Source organism: Cydia splendana, chromosome 14 (assembly GCF_910591565.1).
Source record: "Cydia splendana chromosome 14, ilCydSple1.2, whole genome shotgun sequence".
In the NCBI taxonomy this organism is placed as follows: domain Eukaryota; kingdom Metazoa; phylum Arthropoda; class Insecta; order Lepidoptera; family Tortricidae; genus Cydia; species Cydia splendana.
Window position 1 is genome coordinate 6,597,535 of NC_085973.1, and position 23,820 is coordinate 6,621,354.

Genomic DNA, 23,820 nt, shown 5'->3' on the forward strand with positions numbered 1-23,820 from the left:
TACTTGCAGACTGTAAAGATGCCCAAGATGATGAGGACTCCTTCCGTAGAGTACAGTCGCCATCAGATATATCGGAGCGGCCAAGGTGCTCACAAATATCTGAACACGCCGCTATTGTCAAGGCTTTAGAGTGCGTGTTCAGATATTTTTGAGCACCTCGGCTGCTCCGATATATCTGATGGCGACTGTACCTACTCTACGAAAGGAGCGCAGAGCAGTACCTACTGTAGGTAGTAAATCTTGGGGCGCAAGAAAAGTCAATAAATTGGTAAATATTAGGTATTAAGTACATCTTATATTTCGGGGATATCGAAAACTGCTCTAACGATTTCCATGAAATTTGCTATACTTATGGGGGTTTTCGGGGGCGAAAAATCGATGCAATCTTATCTCTGGGAAAACGCTCATTTTTGAGTTTTTATATGTTTTTCGAGCAAAGCTTGGTGTCCCAGGTACTAATGCCTATATTAAGTAATATTATGAACATCAAATCCTAGCCATTTTATAAAATTATGCCCTTTGGCGTATATTTGCTTGTACGAGTGGTGAGAACTGTGGCTTCCAAACCAGTGGTCGTGGGTCGAGTGTTACGATTCAAATAAATGTATGAACATGTATCATTGGATATTTATCAGATTTTTTAAGTGCAGAAAAATATTGTTAGGAAATTTACATAGATCTGCAAGAAATACAAAGGTGTGTAACTGTAGGTAAACTGTGTCCCAAATTTGCCTTTAAAAGCTAGGTACCATGGAAAGTTAGAAAGTCTCTTATAGCATCAGTGGAGGCTCTACCTAGTATTTCATAGCAGTGAGATATACAGGTGACCCAAAAATAAGTTGTAAATTTTTTGTTTATAATTTTAACAAAGCTTTGTGTATCAAAGCTTTGTTAGAATTAGTTTTAATTTATAATGACATTTTGTAAAAGACGTGTAAGTAACAAAAATATGAATTAACCTTTTTTAAAACCAATTAGGTAGCCGAAGCCGGAACCTAAGGTTAAAGTTATTTGGGTTAATCGGACTTACCCTGTATAAGCTCGTAATGATTTGCTATGCCTTACGTCTCTTGTAAGTAAGTAAGTAAATATTCTTTATTGCACCAATAATTATAAATTTTACATACTTACATGTAAAACTACAAAGAAATTTTAACGGAAAAATAGAACCCGGTAACAACAGGCGGGCTCTTGTCTGTAATAAATAAATAAAAAACTGTTGCATAGCGTCTACCGCCAATAACAACACCATTTTTTTAAATTTCTATTTATTGATTCAATTTGAACTTCGAACTCACAATAAAATGCAGCACAGTAAACACAAAAATCATCAAACCATTTATTATAATGTACTTATTTAAAATACATGAAAGTGACAAGGAAAGGTACAGAAACCAGGTATTCTACCAACATCAAATATTATTGACGAACCACGAATATACTATACTTGTTCAATTTAAAACATCCGATATTTTAACGGTGACAGCTGGATTTTGAGCAAAAACTTTCCAATAAAAAAATATGTGGTCGACTTGTAAGTTCCAGTTTATTAAAAATACACAGCGATTGATGCGGGATTAACTTACGTTTTAAACAGTGAGTAACTTATGTAAATGCGGTAAGACAAGCCGCGGGCGCTTTGCCTACTCGCCGCGCGCGGCGCTGCGGTCGCCTCACACTCGGCCATCCTGCTGCTGAACTCGTCCTCGCATCGCTACTGCGGCGCGCATCGAGTAGCGCCGTGGCGCTTCTGATATGACTTCCTTATGTAGTAACGCCACTACGCCCGAAACGAATACAAATAGTGTATATAAATTAGCTTATGTAACAAATAAGCTTAAATGTATATAATACTGAGGCAGAATTACATCTTAACTACGGCGTAACATTAAGTGTGGTACGTGGGATTAGACACGAGCGCAAGCCCTTACTTTAAACGGACGAATGCGATATATAATTATATTTTGCTTTATATCTATGTATCTGACGCTAAAACATCTATAATAATGTATTACTTTTTGTACATCTACTTATATAATAACCGTACATACACTTACTAAGCTTATTTGCTTCGCGACCGAGTACCCAAAGTGTGTACACAACCGTAGCCGAAAAATTGCCGAATTATTCTAGATGCCTCTATGTTGTTGACTAGATAAACGAAGCTTCACTTTATGATTTCGCAAAATTGTTACGCCAATCAAAAATTTCGAGCGGATGATTGGTCCGCCAATATAAACACACGTTGAGTACAGGGCGCTCGGGAACTGTGAGTATTGTCCCGCGGGCGAGCGGGAAGGGGAGAGCAATGACTCGGAGGGTCCGAGGGAGACACAGAGAGGACAGGACTGGAAGAAACACGGTGACTAGAAGGAGACTAGAGTGAGCACTCGCCCGCGCCGGCTTGGCCGCCCGTCCCTTCGCTAAGTACACATTAATTATTAAAATATATCTTCGCACTTTATTACATAAAATTCACGTTATGTTCTACCTACGTTAAAAAAAGTAAAGGAAAGCGGGCTTTAAGAGTAAGTAATTATGTTCGAATTTGTACGCGGAGCCTATTTACACAGCGTACCATGGACGTTTGTTCCACTGACCCCAGTGACAATGTTCAACAGGAAAAAGACATTATTACTAAACTAATATTACATGAAAACGGAAAAAATGAGATCAATCATGAAATGTGTGAAGAAGACTTAGAATTACAAAAGAAGATCTAAAGTATGTTACTCATTGGACACTGTCGCCGAGGCTGCGGCCTCGAAAACTTAAATTTAAAACTCCACTACAAGGTGACACTTATGAGTATCTAGGACACTAGACAAAAACTTAGTCTAACCTTATGAAATAATAATAAATATTTTGGTGCCAAAAATAACAACAAATACCAAACGGTACTCGATAATATCCTGTCAAATTGCGAGTAACCGCAAACTCAATAATGTTCACTAATCACACAAGCTTTGCAATATCAACTCAAGTAACCAAAGAATAAAGCTAGTATTGATAAAATCCTTCATCTCTCAAGTGAAAATCTCTTGTAAAATGAACCCTATGGTGATGTTGTTAAAGTTTACTTTACAAAAGTCGTCGTGTTGTGATAGATGAACCTCCCACCGGGCATAAAGTACTAAAGGGACACACACATTCATTCCATAAATAATTAAAGGGCAAAGATTTAGATGTGAAGGGTGAAAGACCCTGTATAGGGATAACTAGCACACGCCACAACAAATCGGAAAATACGAAACACACTCGAATCAACGAGACCTTGTATTGAGATATGTACAGGTCTGATCCTTGCAGTGGTTGTAACTGCGTTTACAATGCCATATTTTGCCGTCCGACCGCCTAACACGACAGCCTAGTAGTCTGAAACAAATGACAATCTAGTAGAGTCTTGTCAACAGACGTTTGACCGGTCGGATCAAGCGATCGGATTATAAATATGGCACGGACTAACACGTATAAGCTACCGATACGATCCTCGAGACGGTGCGACCCGGGCGGGAGGGGATGGAGCCGCTTACTCCTTGACCTCGAAGTACTTGTAGGTGGGGTTCTCGTAGCCGTTGATCTGCATGTTGGCCACGTGCCGCTCCTCGGGGGTCGGCGCCACGGCGCCGGTCTGCTCCACCTGCAGGAACATTAGTATCTGTGGTCAATCATGTTGTGCTGGTGTCAGTTTGTATGGACGTACAGTAGAATCCGCTTATAATGACATCGCAGGGAAGTGACAAACACGTCATACTAAGCGGATGTCATATAATATAAAACATCTATATGTTGCGGCCGCCAGCGCGGCGCCCCCCACGCACAGCGCCGGGTACAGTCTGTAATGTGTGAGTAGCGTAGGCTAACCTGCACGAAGCCCTGCGGGGCTTGCCGGTCGCGGCGGCGCGCCACGGCGAGCGCGACGGCCGCGGCGGCCGCCAGCGCGGCGCCCCCCACGCACAGCGCCGGGTACAGTCTGTAATGTGTGAGTAGCGTAGGCTAACCTGCACGAAGCCCTGCGGGGCTTGCCGGTCGCGGCGGCGCGCCACGGCGAGCGCGACGGCCGCGGCGGCCGCCAGCGCGGCGCCCCCCACGCACAGCGCCGGGTACAGTCTGTAATGTGTGAGTAGCGTAGGCTAACCTGCACGAAGCCCTGCGGGGCTTGCCGGTCGCGGCGGCGCGCCACGGCGAGCGCGACGGCCGCGGCGGCCGCCAGCGCGGCGCCCCCCACGCACAGCGCCGGGTACAGTCTGTAATGTGTGAGTAGCGTAGGCTAACCTGCACGAAGCCCTGCGGGGCTTGCCGGTCGCGGCGGCGCGCCACGGCGAGCGCGACGGCCGCGGCGGCCGCCAGCGCGGCGCCCCCCACGCACAGCGCCGGGTACAGTCTGTAATGTGTGAGTAGCGTAGGCTAACCTGCACGAAGCCCTGCGGGGCTTGCCGGTCGCGGCGGCGCGCCACGGCGAGCGCGACGGCCGCGGCGGCCGCCAGCGCGGCGCCCCCCACGCACAGCGCCGGGTACAGTCTGTAATGTGTGAGTAGCGTAGGCTAACCTGCACGAAGCCCTGCGGGGCTTGCCGGTCGCGGCGGCGCGCCACGGCGAGCGCGACGGCCGCGGCGGCCGCCAGCGCGGCGCCCCCCACGCACAGCGCCGGGTACAGTCTGTAATGTGTGAGTAGCGTAGGCTAACCTGCACTAAGCCCTGCGGGGCTTGCCGGTCGCGGCGGCGCGCCACGGCGAGCGCGACGGCCGCGGCGGCCGCCAGCGCGGCGCCCCCCACGCACAGCGCCGGGTACAGTCTGTAATGTGTGAGTAGCGTAGGCTAACCTGCACGAAGCCCTGCGGGGCTTGCCGGTCGCGGCGGCGCGCCACGGCGAGCGCGACGGCCGCGGCGGCCGCCAGCGCGGCGCCCCCCACGCACAGCGCCGGGTACAGTCTGTAATGTGTGAGTAGCGTAGGCTAACCTGCACGAAGCCCTGCGGGGCTTGCCGGTCGCGGCGGCGCGCCACGGCGAGCGCGACGGCCGCGGCGGCCGCCAGCGCGGCGCCCCCCACGCACAGCGCCGGGTACAGTCTGTAATGTGTGAGTAGCGTAGGCTAACCTGCACGAAGCCCTGCGGGGCTTGCCGGTCGCGGCGGCGCGCCACGGCGAGCGCGACGGCCGCGGCGGCCGCCAGCGCGGCGCCCCCCACGCACAGCGCCGGGTACAGTCTGTAATGTGTGAGTAGCGTAGGCTAACCTGCACGAAGCCCTGCGGGGCTTGCCGGTCGCGGCGGCGCGCCACGGCGAGCGCGACGGCCGCGGCGGCCGCCAGCGCGGCGCCCCCCACGCACAGCGCCGGGTACAGTCTGTAATGTGTGAGTAGCGTAGGCTAACCTGCACGAAGCCCTGCGGGGCTTGCCGGTCGCGGCGGCGCGCCACGGCGAGCGCGACGGCCGCGGCGGCCGCCAGCGCGGCGCCCCCCACGCACAGCGCCGGGTACAGTCTGTAATGTGTGAGTAGCGTAGGCTAACCTGCACGAAGCCCTGCGGGGCTTGCCGGTCGCGGCGGCGCGCCACGGCGAGCGCGACGGCCGCGGCGGCCGCCAGCGCGGCGCCCCCCACGCACAGCGCCGGGTAGAGTCTGTAATGTGTGAGTAGCGTAGGCTAACCTGCACGAAGCCCTGCGGGGCTTGCCGGTCGCGGCGGCGCGCCACGGCGAGCGCGACGGCCGCGGCGGCCGCCAGCGCGGCGCCCCCCACGCACAGCGCCGGGTACAGTCTGTAATGTGTGAGTAGCGTAGGCTAACCTGCACGAAGCCCTGCGGGGCTTGCCGGTCGCGGCGGCGCGCCACGGCGAGCGCGACGGCCGCGGCGGCCGCCAGCGCGGCGCCCCCCACGCACAGCGCCGGGTACAGTCTGTAATGTGTGAGTAGCGTAGGCTAACCTGCACGAAGCCCTGCGGGGCTTGCCGGTCGCGGCGGCGCGCCACGGCGAGCGCGACGGCCGCGGCGGCCGCCAGCGCGGCGCCCCCCACGCACAGCGCCGGGTACAGTCTGTAATGTGTGAGTAGCGTAGGCTAACCTGCACGAAGCCCTGCGGGGCTTGCCGGTCGCGGCGGCGCGCCACGGCGAGCGCGACGGCCGCGGCGGCCGCCAGCGCGGCGCCCCCCACGCACAGCGCCGGGTACAGTCTGTAATGTGTGAGTAGCGTAGGCTAACCTGCACGAAGCCCTGCGGGGCTTGCCGGTCGCGGCGGCGCGCCACGGCGAGCGCGACGGCCGCGGCGGCCGCCAGCGCGGCGCCCCCCACGCACAGCGCCGGGTACAGTCTGTAATGTGTGAGTAGCGTAGGCTAACCTGCACGAAGCCCTGCGGGGCTTGCCGGTCGCGGCGGCGCGCCACGGCGAGCGCGACGGCCGCGGCGGCCGCCAGCGCGGCGCCCCCCACGCACAGCGCCGGGTACAGTCTGTAATGTGTGAGTAGCGTAGGCTAACCTGCACGAAACCCTGCGGGGCTTGCCGGTCGCGGCGGCGCGCCACGGCGAGCGCGACGGCCGCGGCGGCCGCCAGCGCGGCGCCCCCCACGCACAGCGCCGGGTACAGTCTGTAATGTGTGAGTAGCGTAGGCTAACCTGCACGAAGCCCTGCGGGGCTTGCCGGTCGCGGCGGCGCGCCACGGCGAGCGCGACGGCCGCGGCGGCCGCCAGCGCGGCGCCCCCCACGCACAGCGCCGGGTACAGTCTGTAATGTGTGAGTAGCGTAGGCTAACCTGCACGAAGCCCTGCGGGGCTTGCCGGTCGCGGCGGCGCGCCACGGCGAGCGCGACGGCCGCGGCGGCCGCCAGCGCGGCGCCCCCCACGCACAGCGCCGGGTACAGTCTGTAATGTGTGAGTAGCGTAGGCTAACCTGCACGAAGCCCTGCGGGGCTTGCCGGTCGCGGCGGCGCGCCACGGCGAGCGCGACGGCCGCGGCGGCCGCCAGCGCGGCGCCCCCCACGCACAGCGCCGGGTACAGTCTGTAATGTGTGAGTAGCGTAGGCTAACCTGCACGAAGCCCTGCGGGGCTTGCCGGTCGCGGCGGCGCGCCACGGCGAGCGCGACGGCCGCGGCGGCCGCCAGCGCGGCGCCCCCCACGCACAGCGCCGGGTACAGTCTGTAATGTGTGAGTAGCGTAGGCTAACCTGCACGAAGCCCTGCGGGGCTTGCCGGTCGCGGCGGCGCGCCACGGCGAGCGCGACGGCCGCGGCGGCCGCCAGCGCGGCGCCCCCCACGCACAGCGCCGGGTACAGTCTGTAATGTGTGAGTAGCGTAGGCTAACCTGCACGAAGCCCTGCGGGGCTTGCCGGTCGCGGCGGCGCGCCACGGCGAGCGCGACGGCCGCGGCGGCCGCCAGCGCGGCGCCCCCCACGCACAGCGCCGGGTACAGTCTGTAATGTGTGAGTAGCGTAGGCTAACCTGCACGAAGCCCTGCGGGGCTTGCCGGTCGCGGCGGCGCGCCACGGCGAGCGCGACGGCCGCGGCGGCCGCCAGCGCGGCGCCCCCCACGCACAGCGCCGGGTACAGTCTGTAATGTGTGAGTAGCGTAGGCTAACCTTCACGAAGCCCTGCGGGGCTTGCCGGTCGCGGCGGCGCGCCACGGCGAGCGCGACGGCCGCGGCGGCCGCCAGCGCGGCGCCCCCCACGCACAGCGCCGGGTACAGTCTGTAATGTGTGAGTAGCGTAGGCTAACCTGCACGAAGCCCTGCGGGGCTTGCCGGTCGCGGCGGCGCGCCACGGCGAGCGCGACGGCCGCGGCGGCCGCCAGCGCGGCGCCCCCCACGCACAGCGCCGGGTACAGTCTGTAATGTGTGAGTAGCGTAGGCTAACCTGCACGAAGCCCTGCGGGGCTTGCCGGTCGCGGCGGCGCGCCACGGCGAGCGCGACGGCCGCGGCGGCCGCCAGCGCGGCGCCCCCCACGCACAGCGCCGGGTACAGTCTGTAATGTGTGAGTAGCGTAGGCTAACCTGCACGAAGCCCTGCGGGGCTTGCCGGTCGCGGCGGCGCGCCACGGCGAGCGCGACGGCCGCGGCGGCCGCCAGCGCGGCGCCCCCCACGCACAGCGCCGGGTACAGTCTGTAATGTGTGAGTAGCGTAGGCTAACCTGCACGAAGCCCTGCGGGGCTTGCCGGTCGCGGCGGCGCGCCACGGCGAGCGCGACGGCCGCGGCGGCCGCCAGCGCGGCGCCCCCCACGCACAGCGCCGGGTACAGTCTGTAATGTGTGAGTAGCGTAGGCTAACCTGCACGAAGCCCTGCGGGGCTTGCCGGTCGCGGCGGCGCGCCACGGCGAGCGCGACGGCCGCGGCGGCCGCCAGCGCGGCGCCCCCCACGCACAGCGCCGGGTACAGTCTGTAATGTGTGAGTAGCGTAGGCTAACCTGCACGAAGCCCTGCGGGGCTTGCCGGTCGCGGCGGCGCGCCACGGCGAGCGCGACGGCCGCGGCGGCCGCCAGCGCGGCGCCCCCCACGCACAGCGCCGGGTACAGTCTGTAATGTGTGAGTAGCGTAGGCTAACCTGCACGAAGCCCTGCGGGGCTTGCCGGTCGCGGCGGCGCGCCACGGCGAGCGCGACGGCCGCGGCGGCCGCCAGCGCGGCGCCCCCCACGCACAGCGCCGGGTACAGTCTGTAATGTGTGAGTAGCGTAGGCTAACCTGCACGAAACCCTGCGGGGCTTGCCGGTCGCGGCGGCGCGCCACGGCGAGCGCGACGGCCGCGGCGGCCGCCAGCGCGGCGCCCCCCACGCACAGCGCCGGGTACAGTCTGTAATGTGTGAGTAGCGTAGGCTAACCTGCACGAAACCCTGCGGGGCTTGCCGGTCGCGGCGGCGCGCCACGGCGAGCGCGACGGCCGCGGCGGCCGCCAGCGCGGCGCCCCCCACGCACAGCGCCGGGTACAGTCTGTAATGTGTGAGTAGCGTAGGCTAACCTGCACGAAACCCTGCGGGGCTTGCCGGTCGCGGCGGCGCGCCACGGCGAGCGCGACGGCCGCGGCGGCCGCCAGCGCGGCGCCCCCCACGCACAGCGCCGGGTACAGTCTGTAATGTGTGAGTAGCGTAGGCTAACCTGCACGAAGCCCTGCGGGGCTTGCCGGTCGCGGCGGCGCGCCACGGCGAGCGCGACGGCCGCGGCGGCCGCCAGCGCGGCGCCCCCCACGCACAGCGCCGGGTACAGCGCGCCGCTGCCGCCGTTGCCCGAGCTGCGGATCGTGTAGCCCTGCGAACACGACACCATATTATTACTCTGTATATTTAACCCTTTCTTACAAATACATAAGTCAAATGACAGATAAATACAAACGATTATTAGCAAATTGAGGTTTGTAGTGCGATTATGAATAAGGAGGTTAGAGTTCATTATGCACTTAGGTAGATCCGATTCCGAGAAGGAAGTTCATCGCTGAATTAGATCAGGTACATTTGACTCAGCCGGTCGGCGTCCCGTACTTGGATCTGTCCTTTCGATCCGTCGATTTCAATTTCAGCCGTGATTTGTCCCACAGATATTTTGGACTTTGAAGAATCTTAATATACAGAGAAAGTTGACACGGTTCACTTACAGCTTGAGAGTGCGACACCTCGTGCTTGAGCGCGTGCGCCTGCGGCGGTGGCGCGCGCTCCTCCGCCTGTTCCAGCGCTGCCCGCAGTCCCTCGCCCTCCGTCTGCAAACATCAATTGATCAGAGCCAAGCTTTGCACCAGAATCTACCATACCTTACTCTACCTTATTGTTTGTGCTTATGTGTGTTTGCAAATAAAATATTATTCTTTCTTTCAGAATAAAAACTCACAGATCTGCAAATTCCATAAACATAGAGCAACGCTGAAGGGCTCTTACACATGTATATAACTTACAATAGGCATGATAAACTAGTTGTTATTTACTTAGTTTGTTTGTGAATTCAGACTGAAATATTTTTAGTAGCGCTTCACTTGCTCTAGCTAGGTTAAGGTTTAGAGTAAACATGCAGGATAAAAATTAAGACGATTGTAGAAAGCAGAATGGCCGAGTGGTGAGGCCAAACGCAAACCGATGGCCCCATCGCACTGTTTGAAAGATACTAATCACAGTTTACAGACTAGGGCTTCCAATACCGGGATCCCGTCTGTTTAAACAGATTTTTCAATACCGGTATTTTTTAATGAAATACCGGGATCCCGGTATTTTCAAAAACAAGGAAAATGTGCCTATTATAACCTTTAAAATCTATTAAAATGGTCAAATTCGGCTGTATCAAAAGATAACTTGCCAATTTAATTAAAGAAGATCATTTAATTGAAACAAGATCTGTGCATATGCGTTAGATAAATATTTGGTGATGAATTCTGATGTTCTGGATATATTAAGGGGCCACCCCACGCGAATGATCTTCGATCTGAATCCCTTAGTTTTCTAATGTTTTTTGTAGCTTATTATATTAACAACAACAGCTTTAAGCAATATATACTGCAAAACGTAATTCAAGCCAAAAAAAGTAAGAAAATGTTGCCACTTTTTACTAGCGCGTCTTGTATTAATGCAAAAATAAGTATATAAAAGTACTTTTTTAACTCGCAGGAGTCAAATTACTAATAAATAAATTATCTTAGCGTGATTATTTATCAAAAGGAATTTACAATTTTACAAACAAATTATTACAGCAACATTGTCTTACTTTTATTGGTCTTGAATTACGTTTTGCAGTTTAGTATCCTATATTTACTTCAAAGTTCATTGCCTTCGAGATATTTGGCATCAAAGTTGAACAATTTAAGGCTTTAAACTGGTTTTCTGGCCATAACTTTTGTGTTAATTAGTTTAAAATGAAAACCCTGGACACATTTCTCGAGACGTCAAAGACGAACCCAAATATTTAGACATGTAATTGTAAGATTCTTCACTGCAAACTAGATACGAAAAAAGTGTTTTTTTTTCTATAATTTTATAATAATTAAATATAATTAGTTCTTAAAATTTTATCAAAAAGTAGAAAGACATTAATTGTAATGGCATACGAATGTTTGGTGCCAAAGAATATTTATTGGCTGATTATTAGGTTGAACTAAAAATGTGACTTGTGAAGTCAACAAGGCGGATAAAATGATTGCCAACCTGGAGGGTTGACATAAGTATTGCAGATGGCGATTATTGTTTAATATCCTAAGCTAAGGACATACATATCTGGGCTATACTATACTATCTATACAAAAGTGAGCCTTTAAAAAAAACTCAAATTTTTTAAGCTATTTATAGTCAATACCGGGATCCCGGGATCCCGGTATTGATGAAGACAGTTTCGGTATTAATACCGGTATTGAAAGAAGTCCGGTATTTGGAAGCCCTATTACAGACTGATCAACATCGCAGCAGAGATCTATGAAACTTCCCATACAATAAAATTTTGCGAAAGCTTTAACGATGTCAGACGGTTTGGTGCAACCTACCCATAGTCTCGTAAACCAATTTGTCAGAAGAAAACGCGCGAAATTGAGAAGTTTCTGGAAGATTAGATACCTTGCGCCTACATTTTTCAGATTTGCTGCGATATTGGTTTGCCAACCTGCAGTACTGAAGTACTAAGGAGGGTTTTCAGTTAATATTTTCTCATACCTCGCTAGTGGATCGTCGGCTGGATGTCTCGCCTACAACATCGGTCTCGCCAGTCTCGACCTCGGGCACCTCAGTCACCGTGCTGGTAACGATTTCCTGCAAAAACAAATTATCCGGTTAGAAGGCTATTAATATGCTACTATGAAGTAGCATATTTCAAGCTGCAAGGACATTACTAAATTTATTAATCTTAAAGAATTAGCATACCTAATATGGGTCGCTATTCTTTTTACCAACGTAATGTAGAGATTATGACGGTTTAAAAAAAGTTCGTTTCTATCAAATACGCTTCAGTTTATTCTGGGTAAGTGCTTAATAAAATCGACGGTTTCCTTTATTTAGCAACAAAGTCACATTTAGGCTAAGATTGACAAGTGAGACCAAACAGCGTAAACGGGTTCAAACTATTTTAATCCGTCGAACGTCCACCATACACAGTGGCAGATTTGTAGTCTTTGCCGCCCTAGGCCCCAGGCCCCGTAGCCGCCCCTTTTTCAGTACCCATCATATTGACTACATTTTGAGTTATTTTCTTGTTATCATCAGCGAATTTTTCGTCACAATTTGCCGCCCCTAAATATCTTGCCGCCTTAGGTCCGGGCCTACTGGGTCTTAGGGCAAATCCGCCACTGATCATACAACAAATTGATGCAAAGCAATTTGACCCATATTGATCTGCAGTAACAGACGTCTGATACTGAGTAGCTACATACGATTCAAATTGAGTTTGGTGTGATACTATAGTGATCCACGAGTTAAAAATCTTACAGTAGTGGTTGTCTCCTGTGTGTAGGCGGCACGGGTGGTGATGTCGTGGACGGAGACGGAGGAGGCGGCCGGGGCGGGCGAGGAGGACGGCGGCGGCGCCTGCGTGGTGGGCGCGAGGGTAGTCTCCTCCGAGTCCACGACCTCGCCGGCTTCGTCGTCGGTCTCTTCTGTCTCCTTCACGCCGTTGGAGGTCTGGAAAATTGAATTGGTTGCCGTTAAATTGATGGTTGCTAAGGGTGGTATTCCACCTGTCCAATGGCATTGCGTGAGACACAACACACGTTGGACAGATGGAATACCACCATAAAGTAAAGAACAAACTATTTCTCAAACTAAGGGTCGGTTGCACCAAACTGTTCGTATCGTTAAAGAGTTCGCTAATTTTTTATGTATGGAAAGTTTCATAATAAAGCGCCGGAGCGCGCCGGCTGATGTTGATCAGTCTGTCAAATGTGGTTGATGCAACTGGCCCTAACAAATGCTGGACGTATTAGTTATTCGTAGCGTCTGCATATGATCAGATGGGACGAATCCAGTTACTTTACTAGGGAAAGTGCAATCACAGTGGTTGGGTTTCTAACCCATACGCCATACTTGTACTCTATTGTAGGCGCACTCGTTTAAATTGACCCAATGCCTGTAGGTCTATTGTCTACTGCCAAATTTGGGTGGTCTTCTTATAGGCCCCTGGGCGTCTAGAGTATATTTAATTGTCGGTACTAACCCTAGCCCTTTCTTCTTGAATATCTTGTCGCTGACGGGTGCGCTGGTCTCTCTTGGCGCTCAGCTGTTCCCTGGCGGCTTGTTCCCTCTGCACTTCGGCCTCGATGCGGTCCAAAAGCAGCTCTTCGGCCTCGGGGGTCATTGACATTAGAGATACGGCCATGTCGTCTTTAGATTGCATGGACTATAGAAAAAAACAGAAGACGACTAAGTAATAAAATTTATTCTGATGGTATGTAACATGATCAGCTAAGATTATCTCCTGAATTTAATCTGAATTAGAAAGAGTGCGACAACGTTTCACGTCATATTTATAGCTATAAAGCGAGTCGAAGATTCAAAACGAAGCGTGGAAGGTTGTGTAAAAGTAAGAGAATAAGCGCCACTCACGCCAGCCAGGGTTAAGCCACTAACCCTGGGTTAACCGGTTAATCTTCGAGTTACCACGGTTACCAGTACAATTTAACACTGAATTTAACGGTTAACTCCGGGTTAGTGGCTAACCCTGGCTAGCGTAATTGGCCCTAAGTAAAATAAATAGAAGGCTAACCTGGACGTAATCCTCAATAGCAGTGCCAATGTTGTTGTATAGATGTGGGCGTCGGCGCAGAGAGGTCAGAGCACGTTGGAGGGCTCGATCGGCGTCCTAAAAGAATTATTAAAAAACATGAATGACCTATGCATATGTATAAGTCGAACCAATAATTAAATTAGGGATCAAAATACTCGGATCCGGCATCCTAATAAAAGATAAATTCATCATGTCACAACAGTACGTATGATCGTTTCAGAGCGTCGCTCACTTCTGGTCCCGCTCGTTAGTACCGTTTCCAAAGTGTCGCTCAGAGCAGGAGGGCGGGCACACTAGCAAGACAGCATTATCAATATAGTAATGTCGTGTAGCATATATAATGAGTACCTGCAGCCGGTCGGCGGCGCCGGCGCGCTCGGCGGCGGCGGCCTCGCGCCCGGCGGCGGCGGCGCGGCGCCACGCGGCCAGCGCGCCGCTGCGCTCGGCGGCCAGCGCGCGCACGAGGCGCTGCAAGCACTTCTGGACGCGGTGGGCCTGTCGAGGTTACGTTACGTTATTTCAAGACCATCAATTACATTTCTGAGTAGATTTGAGAGGGGCAAATATACGTCTATTAAATTAAAGTATTCGATTACCGATCTGACCGTATTTTAGCCATAATTAGCCTGTAGATACCGTAATTAGTACACATATTAGTACTGCTAGACACTGTACTAGTTAGGGCTGATTTTGATGACGCGCGAACTCGTATGCGATTTTAGTTACATTGAGGACTATTGGTTACATCTAATTCAGCCGACCGATCAAAATACTGCAGTGTAATGAAACTCGCATGCGAGTTCTCGCACCGTCTAAATGACTTAAATGAGCCTTTACGATGTTGGACATACATTGGGTGGCGTGTCCCGCAGTGAGCGCGTGTAGCAGGCGAGCGCAGTGCGACGGCGCTGAGCGAGGTGCGCAAGCACACGCTGTTGGTGTAGGGCAGCAAGCCTACGGCGTTCGGCTACGCCTTCCTCCTCGAGAGCCTGCAAAAACAATCGTATTTTTTAAAGACTAAATTAGCTTACCAATTTATAAGACAATAGTACATTATTGTCGAGGCTCGGAAGTAGCTACTTGCAGGCTGAGGATTCGTTTTAAACGGACGACCTTGGGAGTCCGTTTAATTGAATCCGAAGCCAGCAAGTAGCCTTCCAGCCGAGTCATATATAGTGCTTTTCTCAAAAATGGTGCAAGAAATATAAATATCATAGAAATATTTTACAAAAGCAACGTTCTTACGTATATATTTTCACAGAAAAAAGTAGGAACAATTGAAAAAGTTTGCTTTGCCGCCTTTTTATTTTTTAAATTTTAAAATAGAAGTGTATGTTTCTGCCGAAAATACGCCAACCTATTTGAGACAGCTAAATAGTCGCGATACCAACATTATAATAATAAGTACTTATCATCTGTTTGGCTGTTTAATGGGCCTGTGCCTTCATTTGATATGGCCATTTAAACTTTTAAAAAGTTTGGAACTCGACAAATAATGGAATTTGTATGCAACATTGCAGTCCCAAAATCGAGACTGCAATGTTTTTAACTTTTTAATTTTTGACTGACCATAAACTCCGCACTTCGCGACCTATTTTTTAAAGGGTAAAGTCGACTTTGCCGTCCATTTTTGAGAAAAGGAATGATATTGTAGGTAAAATAGCTAAAATCATCGAAGTGCGATATCTCTCGAGTAATAACTCGATCCATACGGAAAGGGCACTCGAAGCACAAGGTCCACCGGATCATAGAAATTAGCAGTTTTAGGCATTACTTTTATATGGATTTAATGAGATTAAATACCAGGGACCCATTTCATGAGAATTTGTAACTTTTGTAACACAATCGAAATCCGACGGATATGTAACTCCAGAAAATCAAATCTAGATAAATATGGTCTGGACTGGAAGTTATGGTCATGGTAAAATGTTCTGGAAAAATAAAATTGCAATACCTTCACATTGGGATAAGAATACACATTTTGTGGTCGTTCATTGTTGGCTACCATACTCTACTGGTAGGTATCTGGTATAACCAAAAGATTGCATAGTAGAATGTATTTCAGTAGTGTTACCTGCACGTTGGCCTGGAACTTAGCCGTCATGCGTTGCCGGAAGGTCTGCGCGGAGCTGGGGTCCGAAGTCATCATCTGCTGGTATCGCTCTTCAAGTTCGGACCACTCCTTCATCACTTTGGTGATCTGATACAAAAATATTAGGATAACCTTGCATTATTATGGTATCGAAGGGCAATTGCTAAGAGGCTTTAATAAGGGAACATTTATAACAGGGTCTGAATTATGAGATGAAGAAACCAACACTGATATAGCGAAAAAATATTGACTGTCCGTTAGGAAACATCGAACATATAGGACCAGCTGAAATGTATGATAGCTTTTTTTTCGCGATTTTAAGGTTTGTCTCTTTTAGTAAAAGTTCGGTTATGGCGATCTACAAATTAATATTCAGTTCGCAAAACAAATAAAGCTATTTACGTAAGCACGTAATAGACTCTGTGTATGATACTACTAGTACCACCACCACTACTAGTACCTAACCACTTAGAAATCAGACTAGTGGAACATTTTCCTGGTAATTAATCACTTGAACACCTTGTATAAAACTCTTTGTAAAGACCAGTCTACCTTTTCACGATGGGTCTCCTCAAGGCGCTGCTGAGCGTCCTTGTAGCTCTGGTGTTCGGTGCGCGGATCGAAGTGGGAGAAGTATGGGTCAGATGTTGCCGTAGAAGCCTGAAATATTACATAGTATGGATAAGTTTATATGAAATTTCAGATACAGTTACACATGGAACTCATAAGGGAACTGTAATTGTAACCGAACAGATACAGTCACAAGTTCTAATGTGTTTGTTAAGTATGTACATAACAATGTCTATTGTCTATCGACACTATGAAGAGAGCCCTTCTTGCAAAGATTTAAGATCATCGATGTACAGTTAAAACTGGTGCTTGGTGATTCAGGCCGAGGCCAGCCGTTGGCTCCGGGGATGTTGTGTACCAAATCAGGTTAGACTATTTATTGAGGGTTTTCAACCATCATCCTATTAGCTGTCCCTAGACAAGTTCTTACCGTGGTTGTGGTGGTGGTGGTAGTAGTAGTGGGGGTGGTGGATGGTGCGGACGAGGATTCGGGCCGTGGCCAGGCGTTGTCGTCACCGTCTGTGTAATCATCGTCCTCATTGTCGTCGTCTCTAGACAGATCCGCATCTTCATCTTCATCCATGTCTAAAACAATATTGGGACACAATGAGATTTAATTAAATATTGTTATGCCGGTGAGCAGATTATTATCAGCGTGTGACGATAACTTGACAGAAATTAGCGAATGCGCTGATCCAGTTAAGATACCTAATGATCGCGGTTAGGGATTGCAATCCGGTCCGGCGGATCCGGTAATCCGGCTGGATCCGGCGCTTTTTAGGAGCTACCGGATCCGGTTGAAATCACCGGATCCGGACCGGATCCGGGAAAATAGAAAAAAAGACCGCACGCAGCGCCCGCTGCGCGTTTTAAGTGAGATAAAGGCGACGGATAGAAGAAAGAAGTTAAACAGAATAAAGAACGAATGAAAAAATCCAAATTTAGTAAAATAAGAAGATATTTAATATGACGATGATTGAGAACAGAAGAGGATTTCCTCTTCTTTCATGTTAGTGGCACGAATCGGCACAATACGACGATTACTTAAATAATTAGAAGTAAACATTAATGGATGGAGATGCCATGGAAGGCATTTGTAACGACCGGTCTGGCCTAGTGAGTACTGACCATTCAGTGACCCTGCCTATGAACTATGAAGCCGATGGTCCTGGGTTTGAATACCGGTAAGGGCATTTATTTGTGTGATGAACACAGATATTTGTTCCTGAGTTATGAGTGTTTTCTACGTATATAAGCATGTATTTATCAATATACTATACGTATATATATCGTCGCCTAGTAGTACTACCTAGAGCTAGCTAGTACCCATATTACAAGCTTTGCTTGGTTTGGGGCTACGAGTAGGCCGATCTGTATAAAATTGTCCCCAAATATTTATTCATGAATTATTTATTTATTTGTGATTTAGGCTATAAAACTATTTTCACGGATAAAAAATGAAAGCAAGATAATATTGGAACGCATTTCATAAAATTTTGGTTAAAAGTAAAATATCTTGTTACTAGAATGGATGTCAGCGTTACAAATAATTCCATCAAAGAACAGTTACGAAAACTTGTCCTTTCAAGGAGTTCCATTTCCCATCCCATAATTATCCCATTAACAGGCTTTGGAATCTAATCAAATTTATATTTTTATTGTAAACGTATAAATTTGAGCAGAATGTGAATGATTAAATATAATAAAATTAATAAATGACTTAGATTTCCTATTTTATTTTTGAATTGAGATTGACTATGTGACACTTTTTAATACTTAGTTTTATTTTATTGTTAAAAAGTTATTTCTTATTAACTTCAAATTGTTGTTTTATGAATACATTTGTAAAAATACCCTTTGTTTCTCATATAACGCATAAAACTTGAAAAATATGCCATTTAATTAACTTTAATATCCTTTTACCTAACCGGATCCGGTCCGGCCGGATCCGGCCGGATTGAGGCTAAAATCCGGCCGGATCCGGCCGGATTGAAAATCAATCCGGTTTGCATTCCCTACCTACAGGCCAATTCGACATTTAGTTATTTGATCTGTTTCCAATATGATACTGATCGGTCAGTGTCAAAAGTGAGATTTCTGCAACCAAAAACCACCTTTGACCCTGACCGAACAGTATCATATATCATATCATATCCGGCCGGATTGAAAATCAATCCGGTTTGCAATCCCTAATCGCGGTAGATAAAGTACTATGTAATATTATGATAGCACGAATTTATATAACCAATAGTTACTCGTAATACGGTATAAATTAGTATAAGTATTTTAAAGTAAAGGTATTTTAGTATAAGTTTACCCGAAAAAGGTAATTAATTTGGCCCAGAAATGGAAGGTAGTGAGTGCGTTAAAGTAGTCGTAGGGAAAAAGTGCAAAAATAGCATTCAAGGTTAAGTAGGTTACATTCAATTGTGGCTTTCCAAGAGAAGGATGCATAATAAGGACCTTTCCAACAGAAAAGGGTCCTTATGCACATTATCATAGACATCACAATTATAGAGGTTGGCAAGCGCATCGATCGCTGTATCACAGAATCGTAGTTTTTGAACGCTTCTAATGCCAGAGACCTTACACATATGATACTTTCCTGACATAAGTTATCTATTGAATAGGTACATAATCTACAAGCGGACCATTCGCTTTGCGATCGCTATGAGGCTGAATGTTCTGCAGAAGTCAAACCTCCACTGTGCGACTATTGTGGGAATTCAAAACACTAAATAACTATAAACTCACCGTCATCAGCATCGTCGTCATCGTCATCGCTCAAGTTCAGAGTATCGTCATCGTCATCATCATCAAGCGCGTCATCATCGTCCAACAGGTCATCGTCTCGCTCATCCATGGCCGCTGAGGCCGCCAGCATCTCCTCGCCTCCCGGGCTCACGGGCACGCCGACGTCCATGGGCTTATGCATTTTCACGTTTTCTGTAATATAAAAAAGATAAGATATTTACAAGCGAGGTAGCCACACAAATTTTTCAGACCCAGGTTTTGATACCTCAATTATTTTTTACTTTTTTATTACGTCAAATTTGGCTATAAGATTATGCAATTGATATGTCATACTATTCTTACCATGGCCTTGACCTTTTGTTGCCAACTGCATTTGCACAAAAGCTACACAATGTGGCTTAGTCTTAACTTGGGAGGCTTCATCAGAGTGTGGAGAACTATTATAAAATGCTTAGAACAACATACTAATAAACTAGCAACAAGCTGATTCGGCAAGCTACCAGCATTGTGAAATTCCTAAGTCACGGTCGCGTTTCAGAGGGCGAACTACCAGCAGCAGCTCTTTTGTATGTGGTCGAACAGACAAGGATGACAGTCGTTGTAGTAAAAAAAACAAGGACCTTACCCTTGAAGTGCTTTGGGCAGCAAACAAACTCGACTCCAGAGAACAGGCTGATCCCGCAAGGTAGCAGCATAGCGAAGGTCCTCAGGCGAAGACCACGCTGCGCGCAGGCGCGGCCTGCAGTGGCGTTCCAGCGGGCAAACTGCCAGCAGCGGCTCTGGTTGTGGATGTGGTCGAAGAGACAGCTCTCCGGCACCAGCAGAGCGTCCGATTGGAATGGACCTTCTGCCACCAAATTGGTAGTTAACAAAGGTCAATGCACAATGTTAGTTAAATTAAAATATGTTACATGATTATATTTTGGATTTCACGGGCCTATAAATCCCGGTCTTTTGATAGGCTTGCGTGGGGATATAGATCCAACATGTAGAGGCCCTTTGGAGAGATTTAATGTCATGTGATTATAATGATTATTAAATGTTGTTATTCCTACGTATGATTGAAAACTGAGTGATATTTCACGTAAATGTATAATTTTTTAAGTTAATGATTATTAGGGGTGCCTCTTAATACGCCTAACATTAATTGTCATAATATGAATTCGCATAACAGTTTTGGCATAACATAATTGTGCATAACATTGAACAGACATAATATTAAACAAGCATAACACTTATTGCGCATAATAATGAATCCGCATAATTTAAATATGCATAACATTATTAACTATAACTTTATTTGGCATAAAGTGAATTAGCATAATTTAATAAAGCGAGAGAATTAGATGGATCAGGGCAAAACCAACTCGGTTAGGTCAGGTTCACAAGGTTAGCCTCGAGTTAGCAGGATCGAGCAAAACAAAGCGAAGCTTTTGCAACAAATAATAATCTTTTTGCTGTAAAACATTATTAAGGCGTAGTAACTGTAGTAAGTTCGTGTTCTTCTTTTTTTATTATTAATATTTGTTTTTAATAGGTTTTAGAAATAATTTTCATATTTTGATTTTTTGTGCAAATTTTTTTAAAAGGTGCATTTTAGACCTATTTTAGTGATTTTTTATATCGAGCAACAGTCAAAAACTCAGGATTTGAATCGCTGAAGTCCCTAGAGAAAGGCCGCAAGATTGCTAATTAAATTTGTGGCAACCGTATTGTGATATTTTTGATCTAAAAAAGCGCTACATATACTTAAAACTTCGTTCTCTGAACCTACTGAACCTTAATTCAAGCCGCTCTGTCTACATTTTTATTTATTTGCCTTTTATATTTATACCATTTAATAATTATACAAAGTAACTTTATGCTTATTATATTTATCCCAAGTCATCGTTATGACAATTTACGTTTTGCACATTAACATTATGCGTACTCATTTATGCGGAATAATGTTATGCGATTTAGAAATTATGCGTAACATACGTTATGCCAAATTGAATTAGGAGAATTACGTTATGCGAATTAATATAGACCCGATTATTAGGTACCTATTAGAGTTTGTCTAAACTAACTTTTCACGGACTTTGAAATGACAAAGTATGGAGTGGACGTGGTACTATAAACGTCATATATTCATAGGAATGTGACGTTTATTCTGGCACTTTCACACTCTATCACTGCAAAGTCAAAGTGATAAAATCACCACAGTCATCTCATCAGCCTAATTCTAAAGAGTAAAGCAGCACGTACCAAGACAACGGAAAGGCTTGACCCATCTGGTGACCTTGCACTTGGCGGCGTTGCCGGAGCCCAGCTTGCACCAGTTGCTGACCTTCACGTAGTGGGACGCCTCCACGATGTTCGTGATGTCGTGGCTTGGGTACACCTGGAATAGAAGAATGATGATTGAGAAGAGAAATGAGCTTTATGGCTTCATTTTTATTAATCCGTGTATCGGTCCGTGTAGAGGTCGGCAACCAGCGGCCCGCCAACCTCTCGCTTGCGGCCCGCGAGCCTCCCTGGCTATTTTGTATGTAATACTGACGAACGACAATGTCTGCTAAAGTCACAAATATTATCAAAGTGCGGCCCGCGTCATCTTCGTTAACTACTATGTGGCCCTTGGCTGCTAAAAGGTTGCCGACCGCTGGCCTAAACAATACCTTTAATGTGCAGTGAGTTCAGCCTAGTTTTTGAAAAATCGTCATGCTTATTTAGATCGTAATACGGTTGCCAAAATTTTGAATAGCAATCTTGAGGCCTTTCTCTAGTAACAATGAAATCTGCGATCCCAGGCATTCACGGCCGTCCGCTCAGCGCTCAGCGCTGTGCTTGGAGAAGGATCTGAATTCACTGCGCCTTAAAGTTACGTCTTCGGATTGCCACAGCAGCAGCAGCGAGAATCTGGTAAGTAACTTCACGATGCAATGACAAGGCAATCCCATCCCATCCTATCCCATTATCGCTATTATATCAAAGACTGCTAGTGATCATCCCAATTATTCAAAGTTAACTTTTTAGTTATAGGTATAATAGTTATGCTGCTTAACAAAAATTCTCTGAAAGAGAATCCTAGACTCCAAGGAACTTTATCAATACCTGAAAATGTACCCAGAATAAAATAGGATAGAGAGAAGGTATCTATGCAGTAAAACACCAGAATAACATAAACAAAATGTAAATTATTAACTATTATTAATCATTAAAAGGTACATACAAGTATAACAAGTAACAAGAGGGTTCGAGAAAGTGTTTTAAAATTCTAATGTTACATATTTTTTTCCAGAAAAAGCCTTTGGACCTGAAAAAAGACGTTTAATAAAAATCCAGTCTTGTTAAAATCACGAGGTAAATTAATGCAAAAAGTTGTTAACTCTAGTTAAAACTCGCAACGGGGTCAACTCGTTATTCAAGTTGTTTCGACAAAAGGCTTCCAGTTCTGAGGTTTAAACACAATTTACTTGGCCCAGGTATAGAGGGGTTTTATAAACTTTTATCCTTTAAAGTTTGGCCTGTGATGTTTCTAGTCGACGGGGGAACTTGACAACGATGCTCCTTTGTTTCTAGACAGGATAAAATTAACTTTCTTTATCCGTTACGATAAAAATCAAAAGGCTTGTAACTCTTGTAAGAATATCGAGAGTACACTTTGTTCTTTATATAGACACTTGGTAGTTGTAACCAAAGACATTCTTGTAACAGTATAGTTATAGCTTCCTGTTACGAAATGATCAAAGGCTTGCAAGAAGATCGACATACACTTTGTGCTTCATGTAGACACTTTTGTTACTTGTAATGAAAGACATTTTTGTTAGGTAACTAGAATCTTAAAGGGTTTTGCGGTTTATCTAATGTAAAAAGCTAAAAAAGCCTAATGTGCTAATGTTAACCGTTGTTAATAGTTGAACATAAAAAAAAACTTTGCACGTTTCAAAATTGACTGAGATTCATATTTAGGTATATATCCTCCTGAGTCCCTGAGGCCTTTATAAAGGATTTGATCCAAATCGAATTTTGAATTAAAATGGAATAAACGAATGTTCCAAATTCAAAACTGCATTAATGACAAGGGGGACTCAGGAGGTTAAAGTGTTTACAGTGTGTGTGGTTAGTGTGTTGTATTTTATGCAATATACAAATAAATAGACATTGTTCTTACTATTGTTGATAGAACCTATTGTTTCCAAAGCTACTTGTATAAACCCGAATATTTCATGCGGCTCAAACTTCAAGCTTGTTAGTTGACTTGATTGGATTTAGACCAGAACCCATCGAGTTGAGGGCTTCCGCAGCGAGGAACCGATAGTTTGCATCCACCGCGCTCCGGTTTCACTTCTCTCCCAAACTATAGATGAGCAATTACTACATCCTATAGCAAATAAAATAATGGTAGGTACTACAACTTATGGTACACCAGAATGTGCATGTGAAAGTGCTGTGCAGACCAATGCAGTATCAACCTTTTGTTTGAAAGATTACAATGCTAAAATACCTACATGGCTAAGTTCTTTTCTAATATAATAATAGAAGAAATCTAAATCGCTACATAATAGCAGCTTATGTGTTTTATGTAAGTATTCACATTTACTTAAATCCTTTTTTTTAATTTGTAATTCGTCCTAACAAGTCCAACATTTTTTGTACGATAAAGATAAAATAAATAAAAATGGGCATGGCACTCTGAGTCCGATGCAAACGTCGCTAAAATACGCGCATAGCGTTGTCTCGCTCAAACTTCGTGCGAATCGGACTG

The 23,820-nt window shown here is 47.6% G+C and overlaps 1 protein-coding gene across 1 annotated transcript in view; it reads right to left on the reverse strand.

The window, feature by feature from the left end:
• Window positions 1–1,315: 1,315 nt before the first annotated feature.
• The window catches only part of LOC134797147 (amyloid-beta-like protein), a 233,588-nt gene continuing 211,083 nt past the window's right edge, over window positions 1,316–23,820 (reverse strand). Inside the window, exons 4-18 of the mRNA XM_063769395.1 lie at window positions 21,318–21,453; window positions 19,696–19,917; window positions 19,071–19,262; window positions 16,747–16,901; window positions 16,299–16,406; window positions 15,729–15,854; window positions 14,506–14,643; window positions 14,003–14,149; window positions 13,634–13,729; window positions 13,085–13,267; window positions 12,361–12,552; window positions 11,593–11,688; window positions 9,564–9,665; window positions 9,071–9,220; window positions 1,316–3,640 (exon numbers count right to left, since the gene is read on the reverse strand). Of these exons, the coding sequence (XP_063625465.1) occupies window positions 3,530–3,640; window positions 9,071–9,220; window positions 9,564–9,665; window positions 11,593–11,688; window positions 12,361–12,552; window positions 13,085–13,267; window positions 13,634–13,729; window positions 14,003–14,149; window positions 14,506–14,643; window positions 15,729–15,854; window positions 16,299–16,406; window positions 16,747–16,901; window positions 19,071–19,262; window positions 19,696–19,917; window positions 21,318–21,453 (2,154 nt within the window). The 3' untranslated portion in view covers window positions 1,316–3,529. The remainder of the gene's footprint in view (window positions 3,641–9,070; window positions 9,221–9,563; window positions 9,666–11,592; window positions 11,689–12,360; window positions 12,553–13,084; window positions 13,268–13,633; window positions 13,730–14,002; window positions 14,150–14,505; window positions 14,644–15,728; window positions 15,855–16,298; window positions 16,407–16,746; window positions 16,902–19,070; window positions 19,263–19,695; window positions 19,918–21,317; window positions 21,454–23,820) is intronic.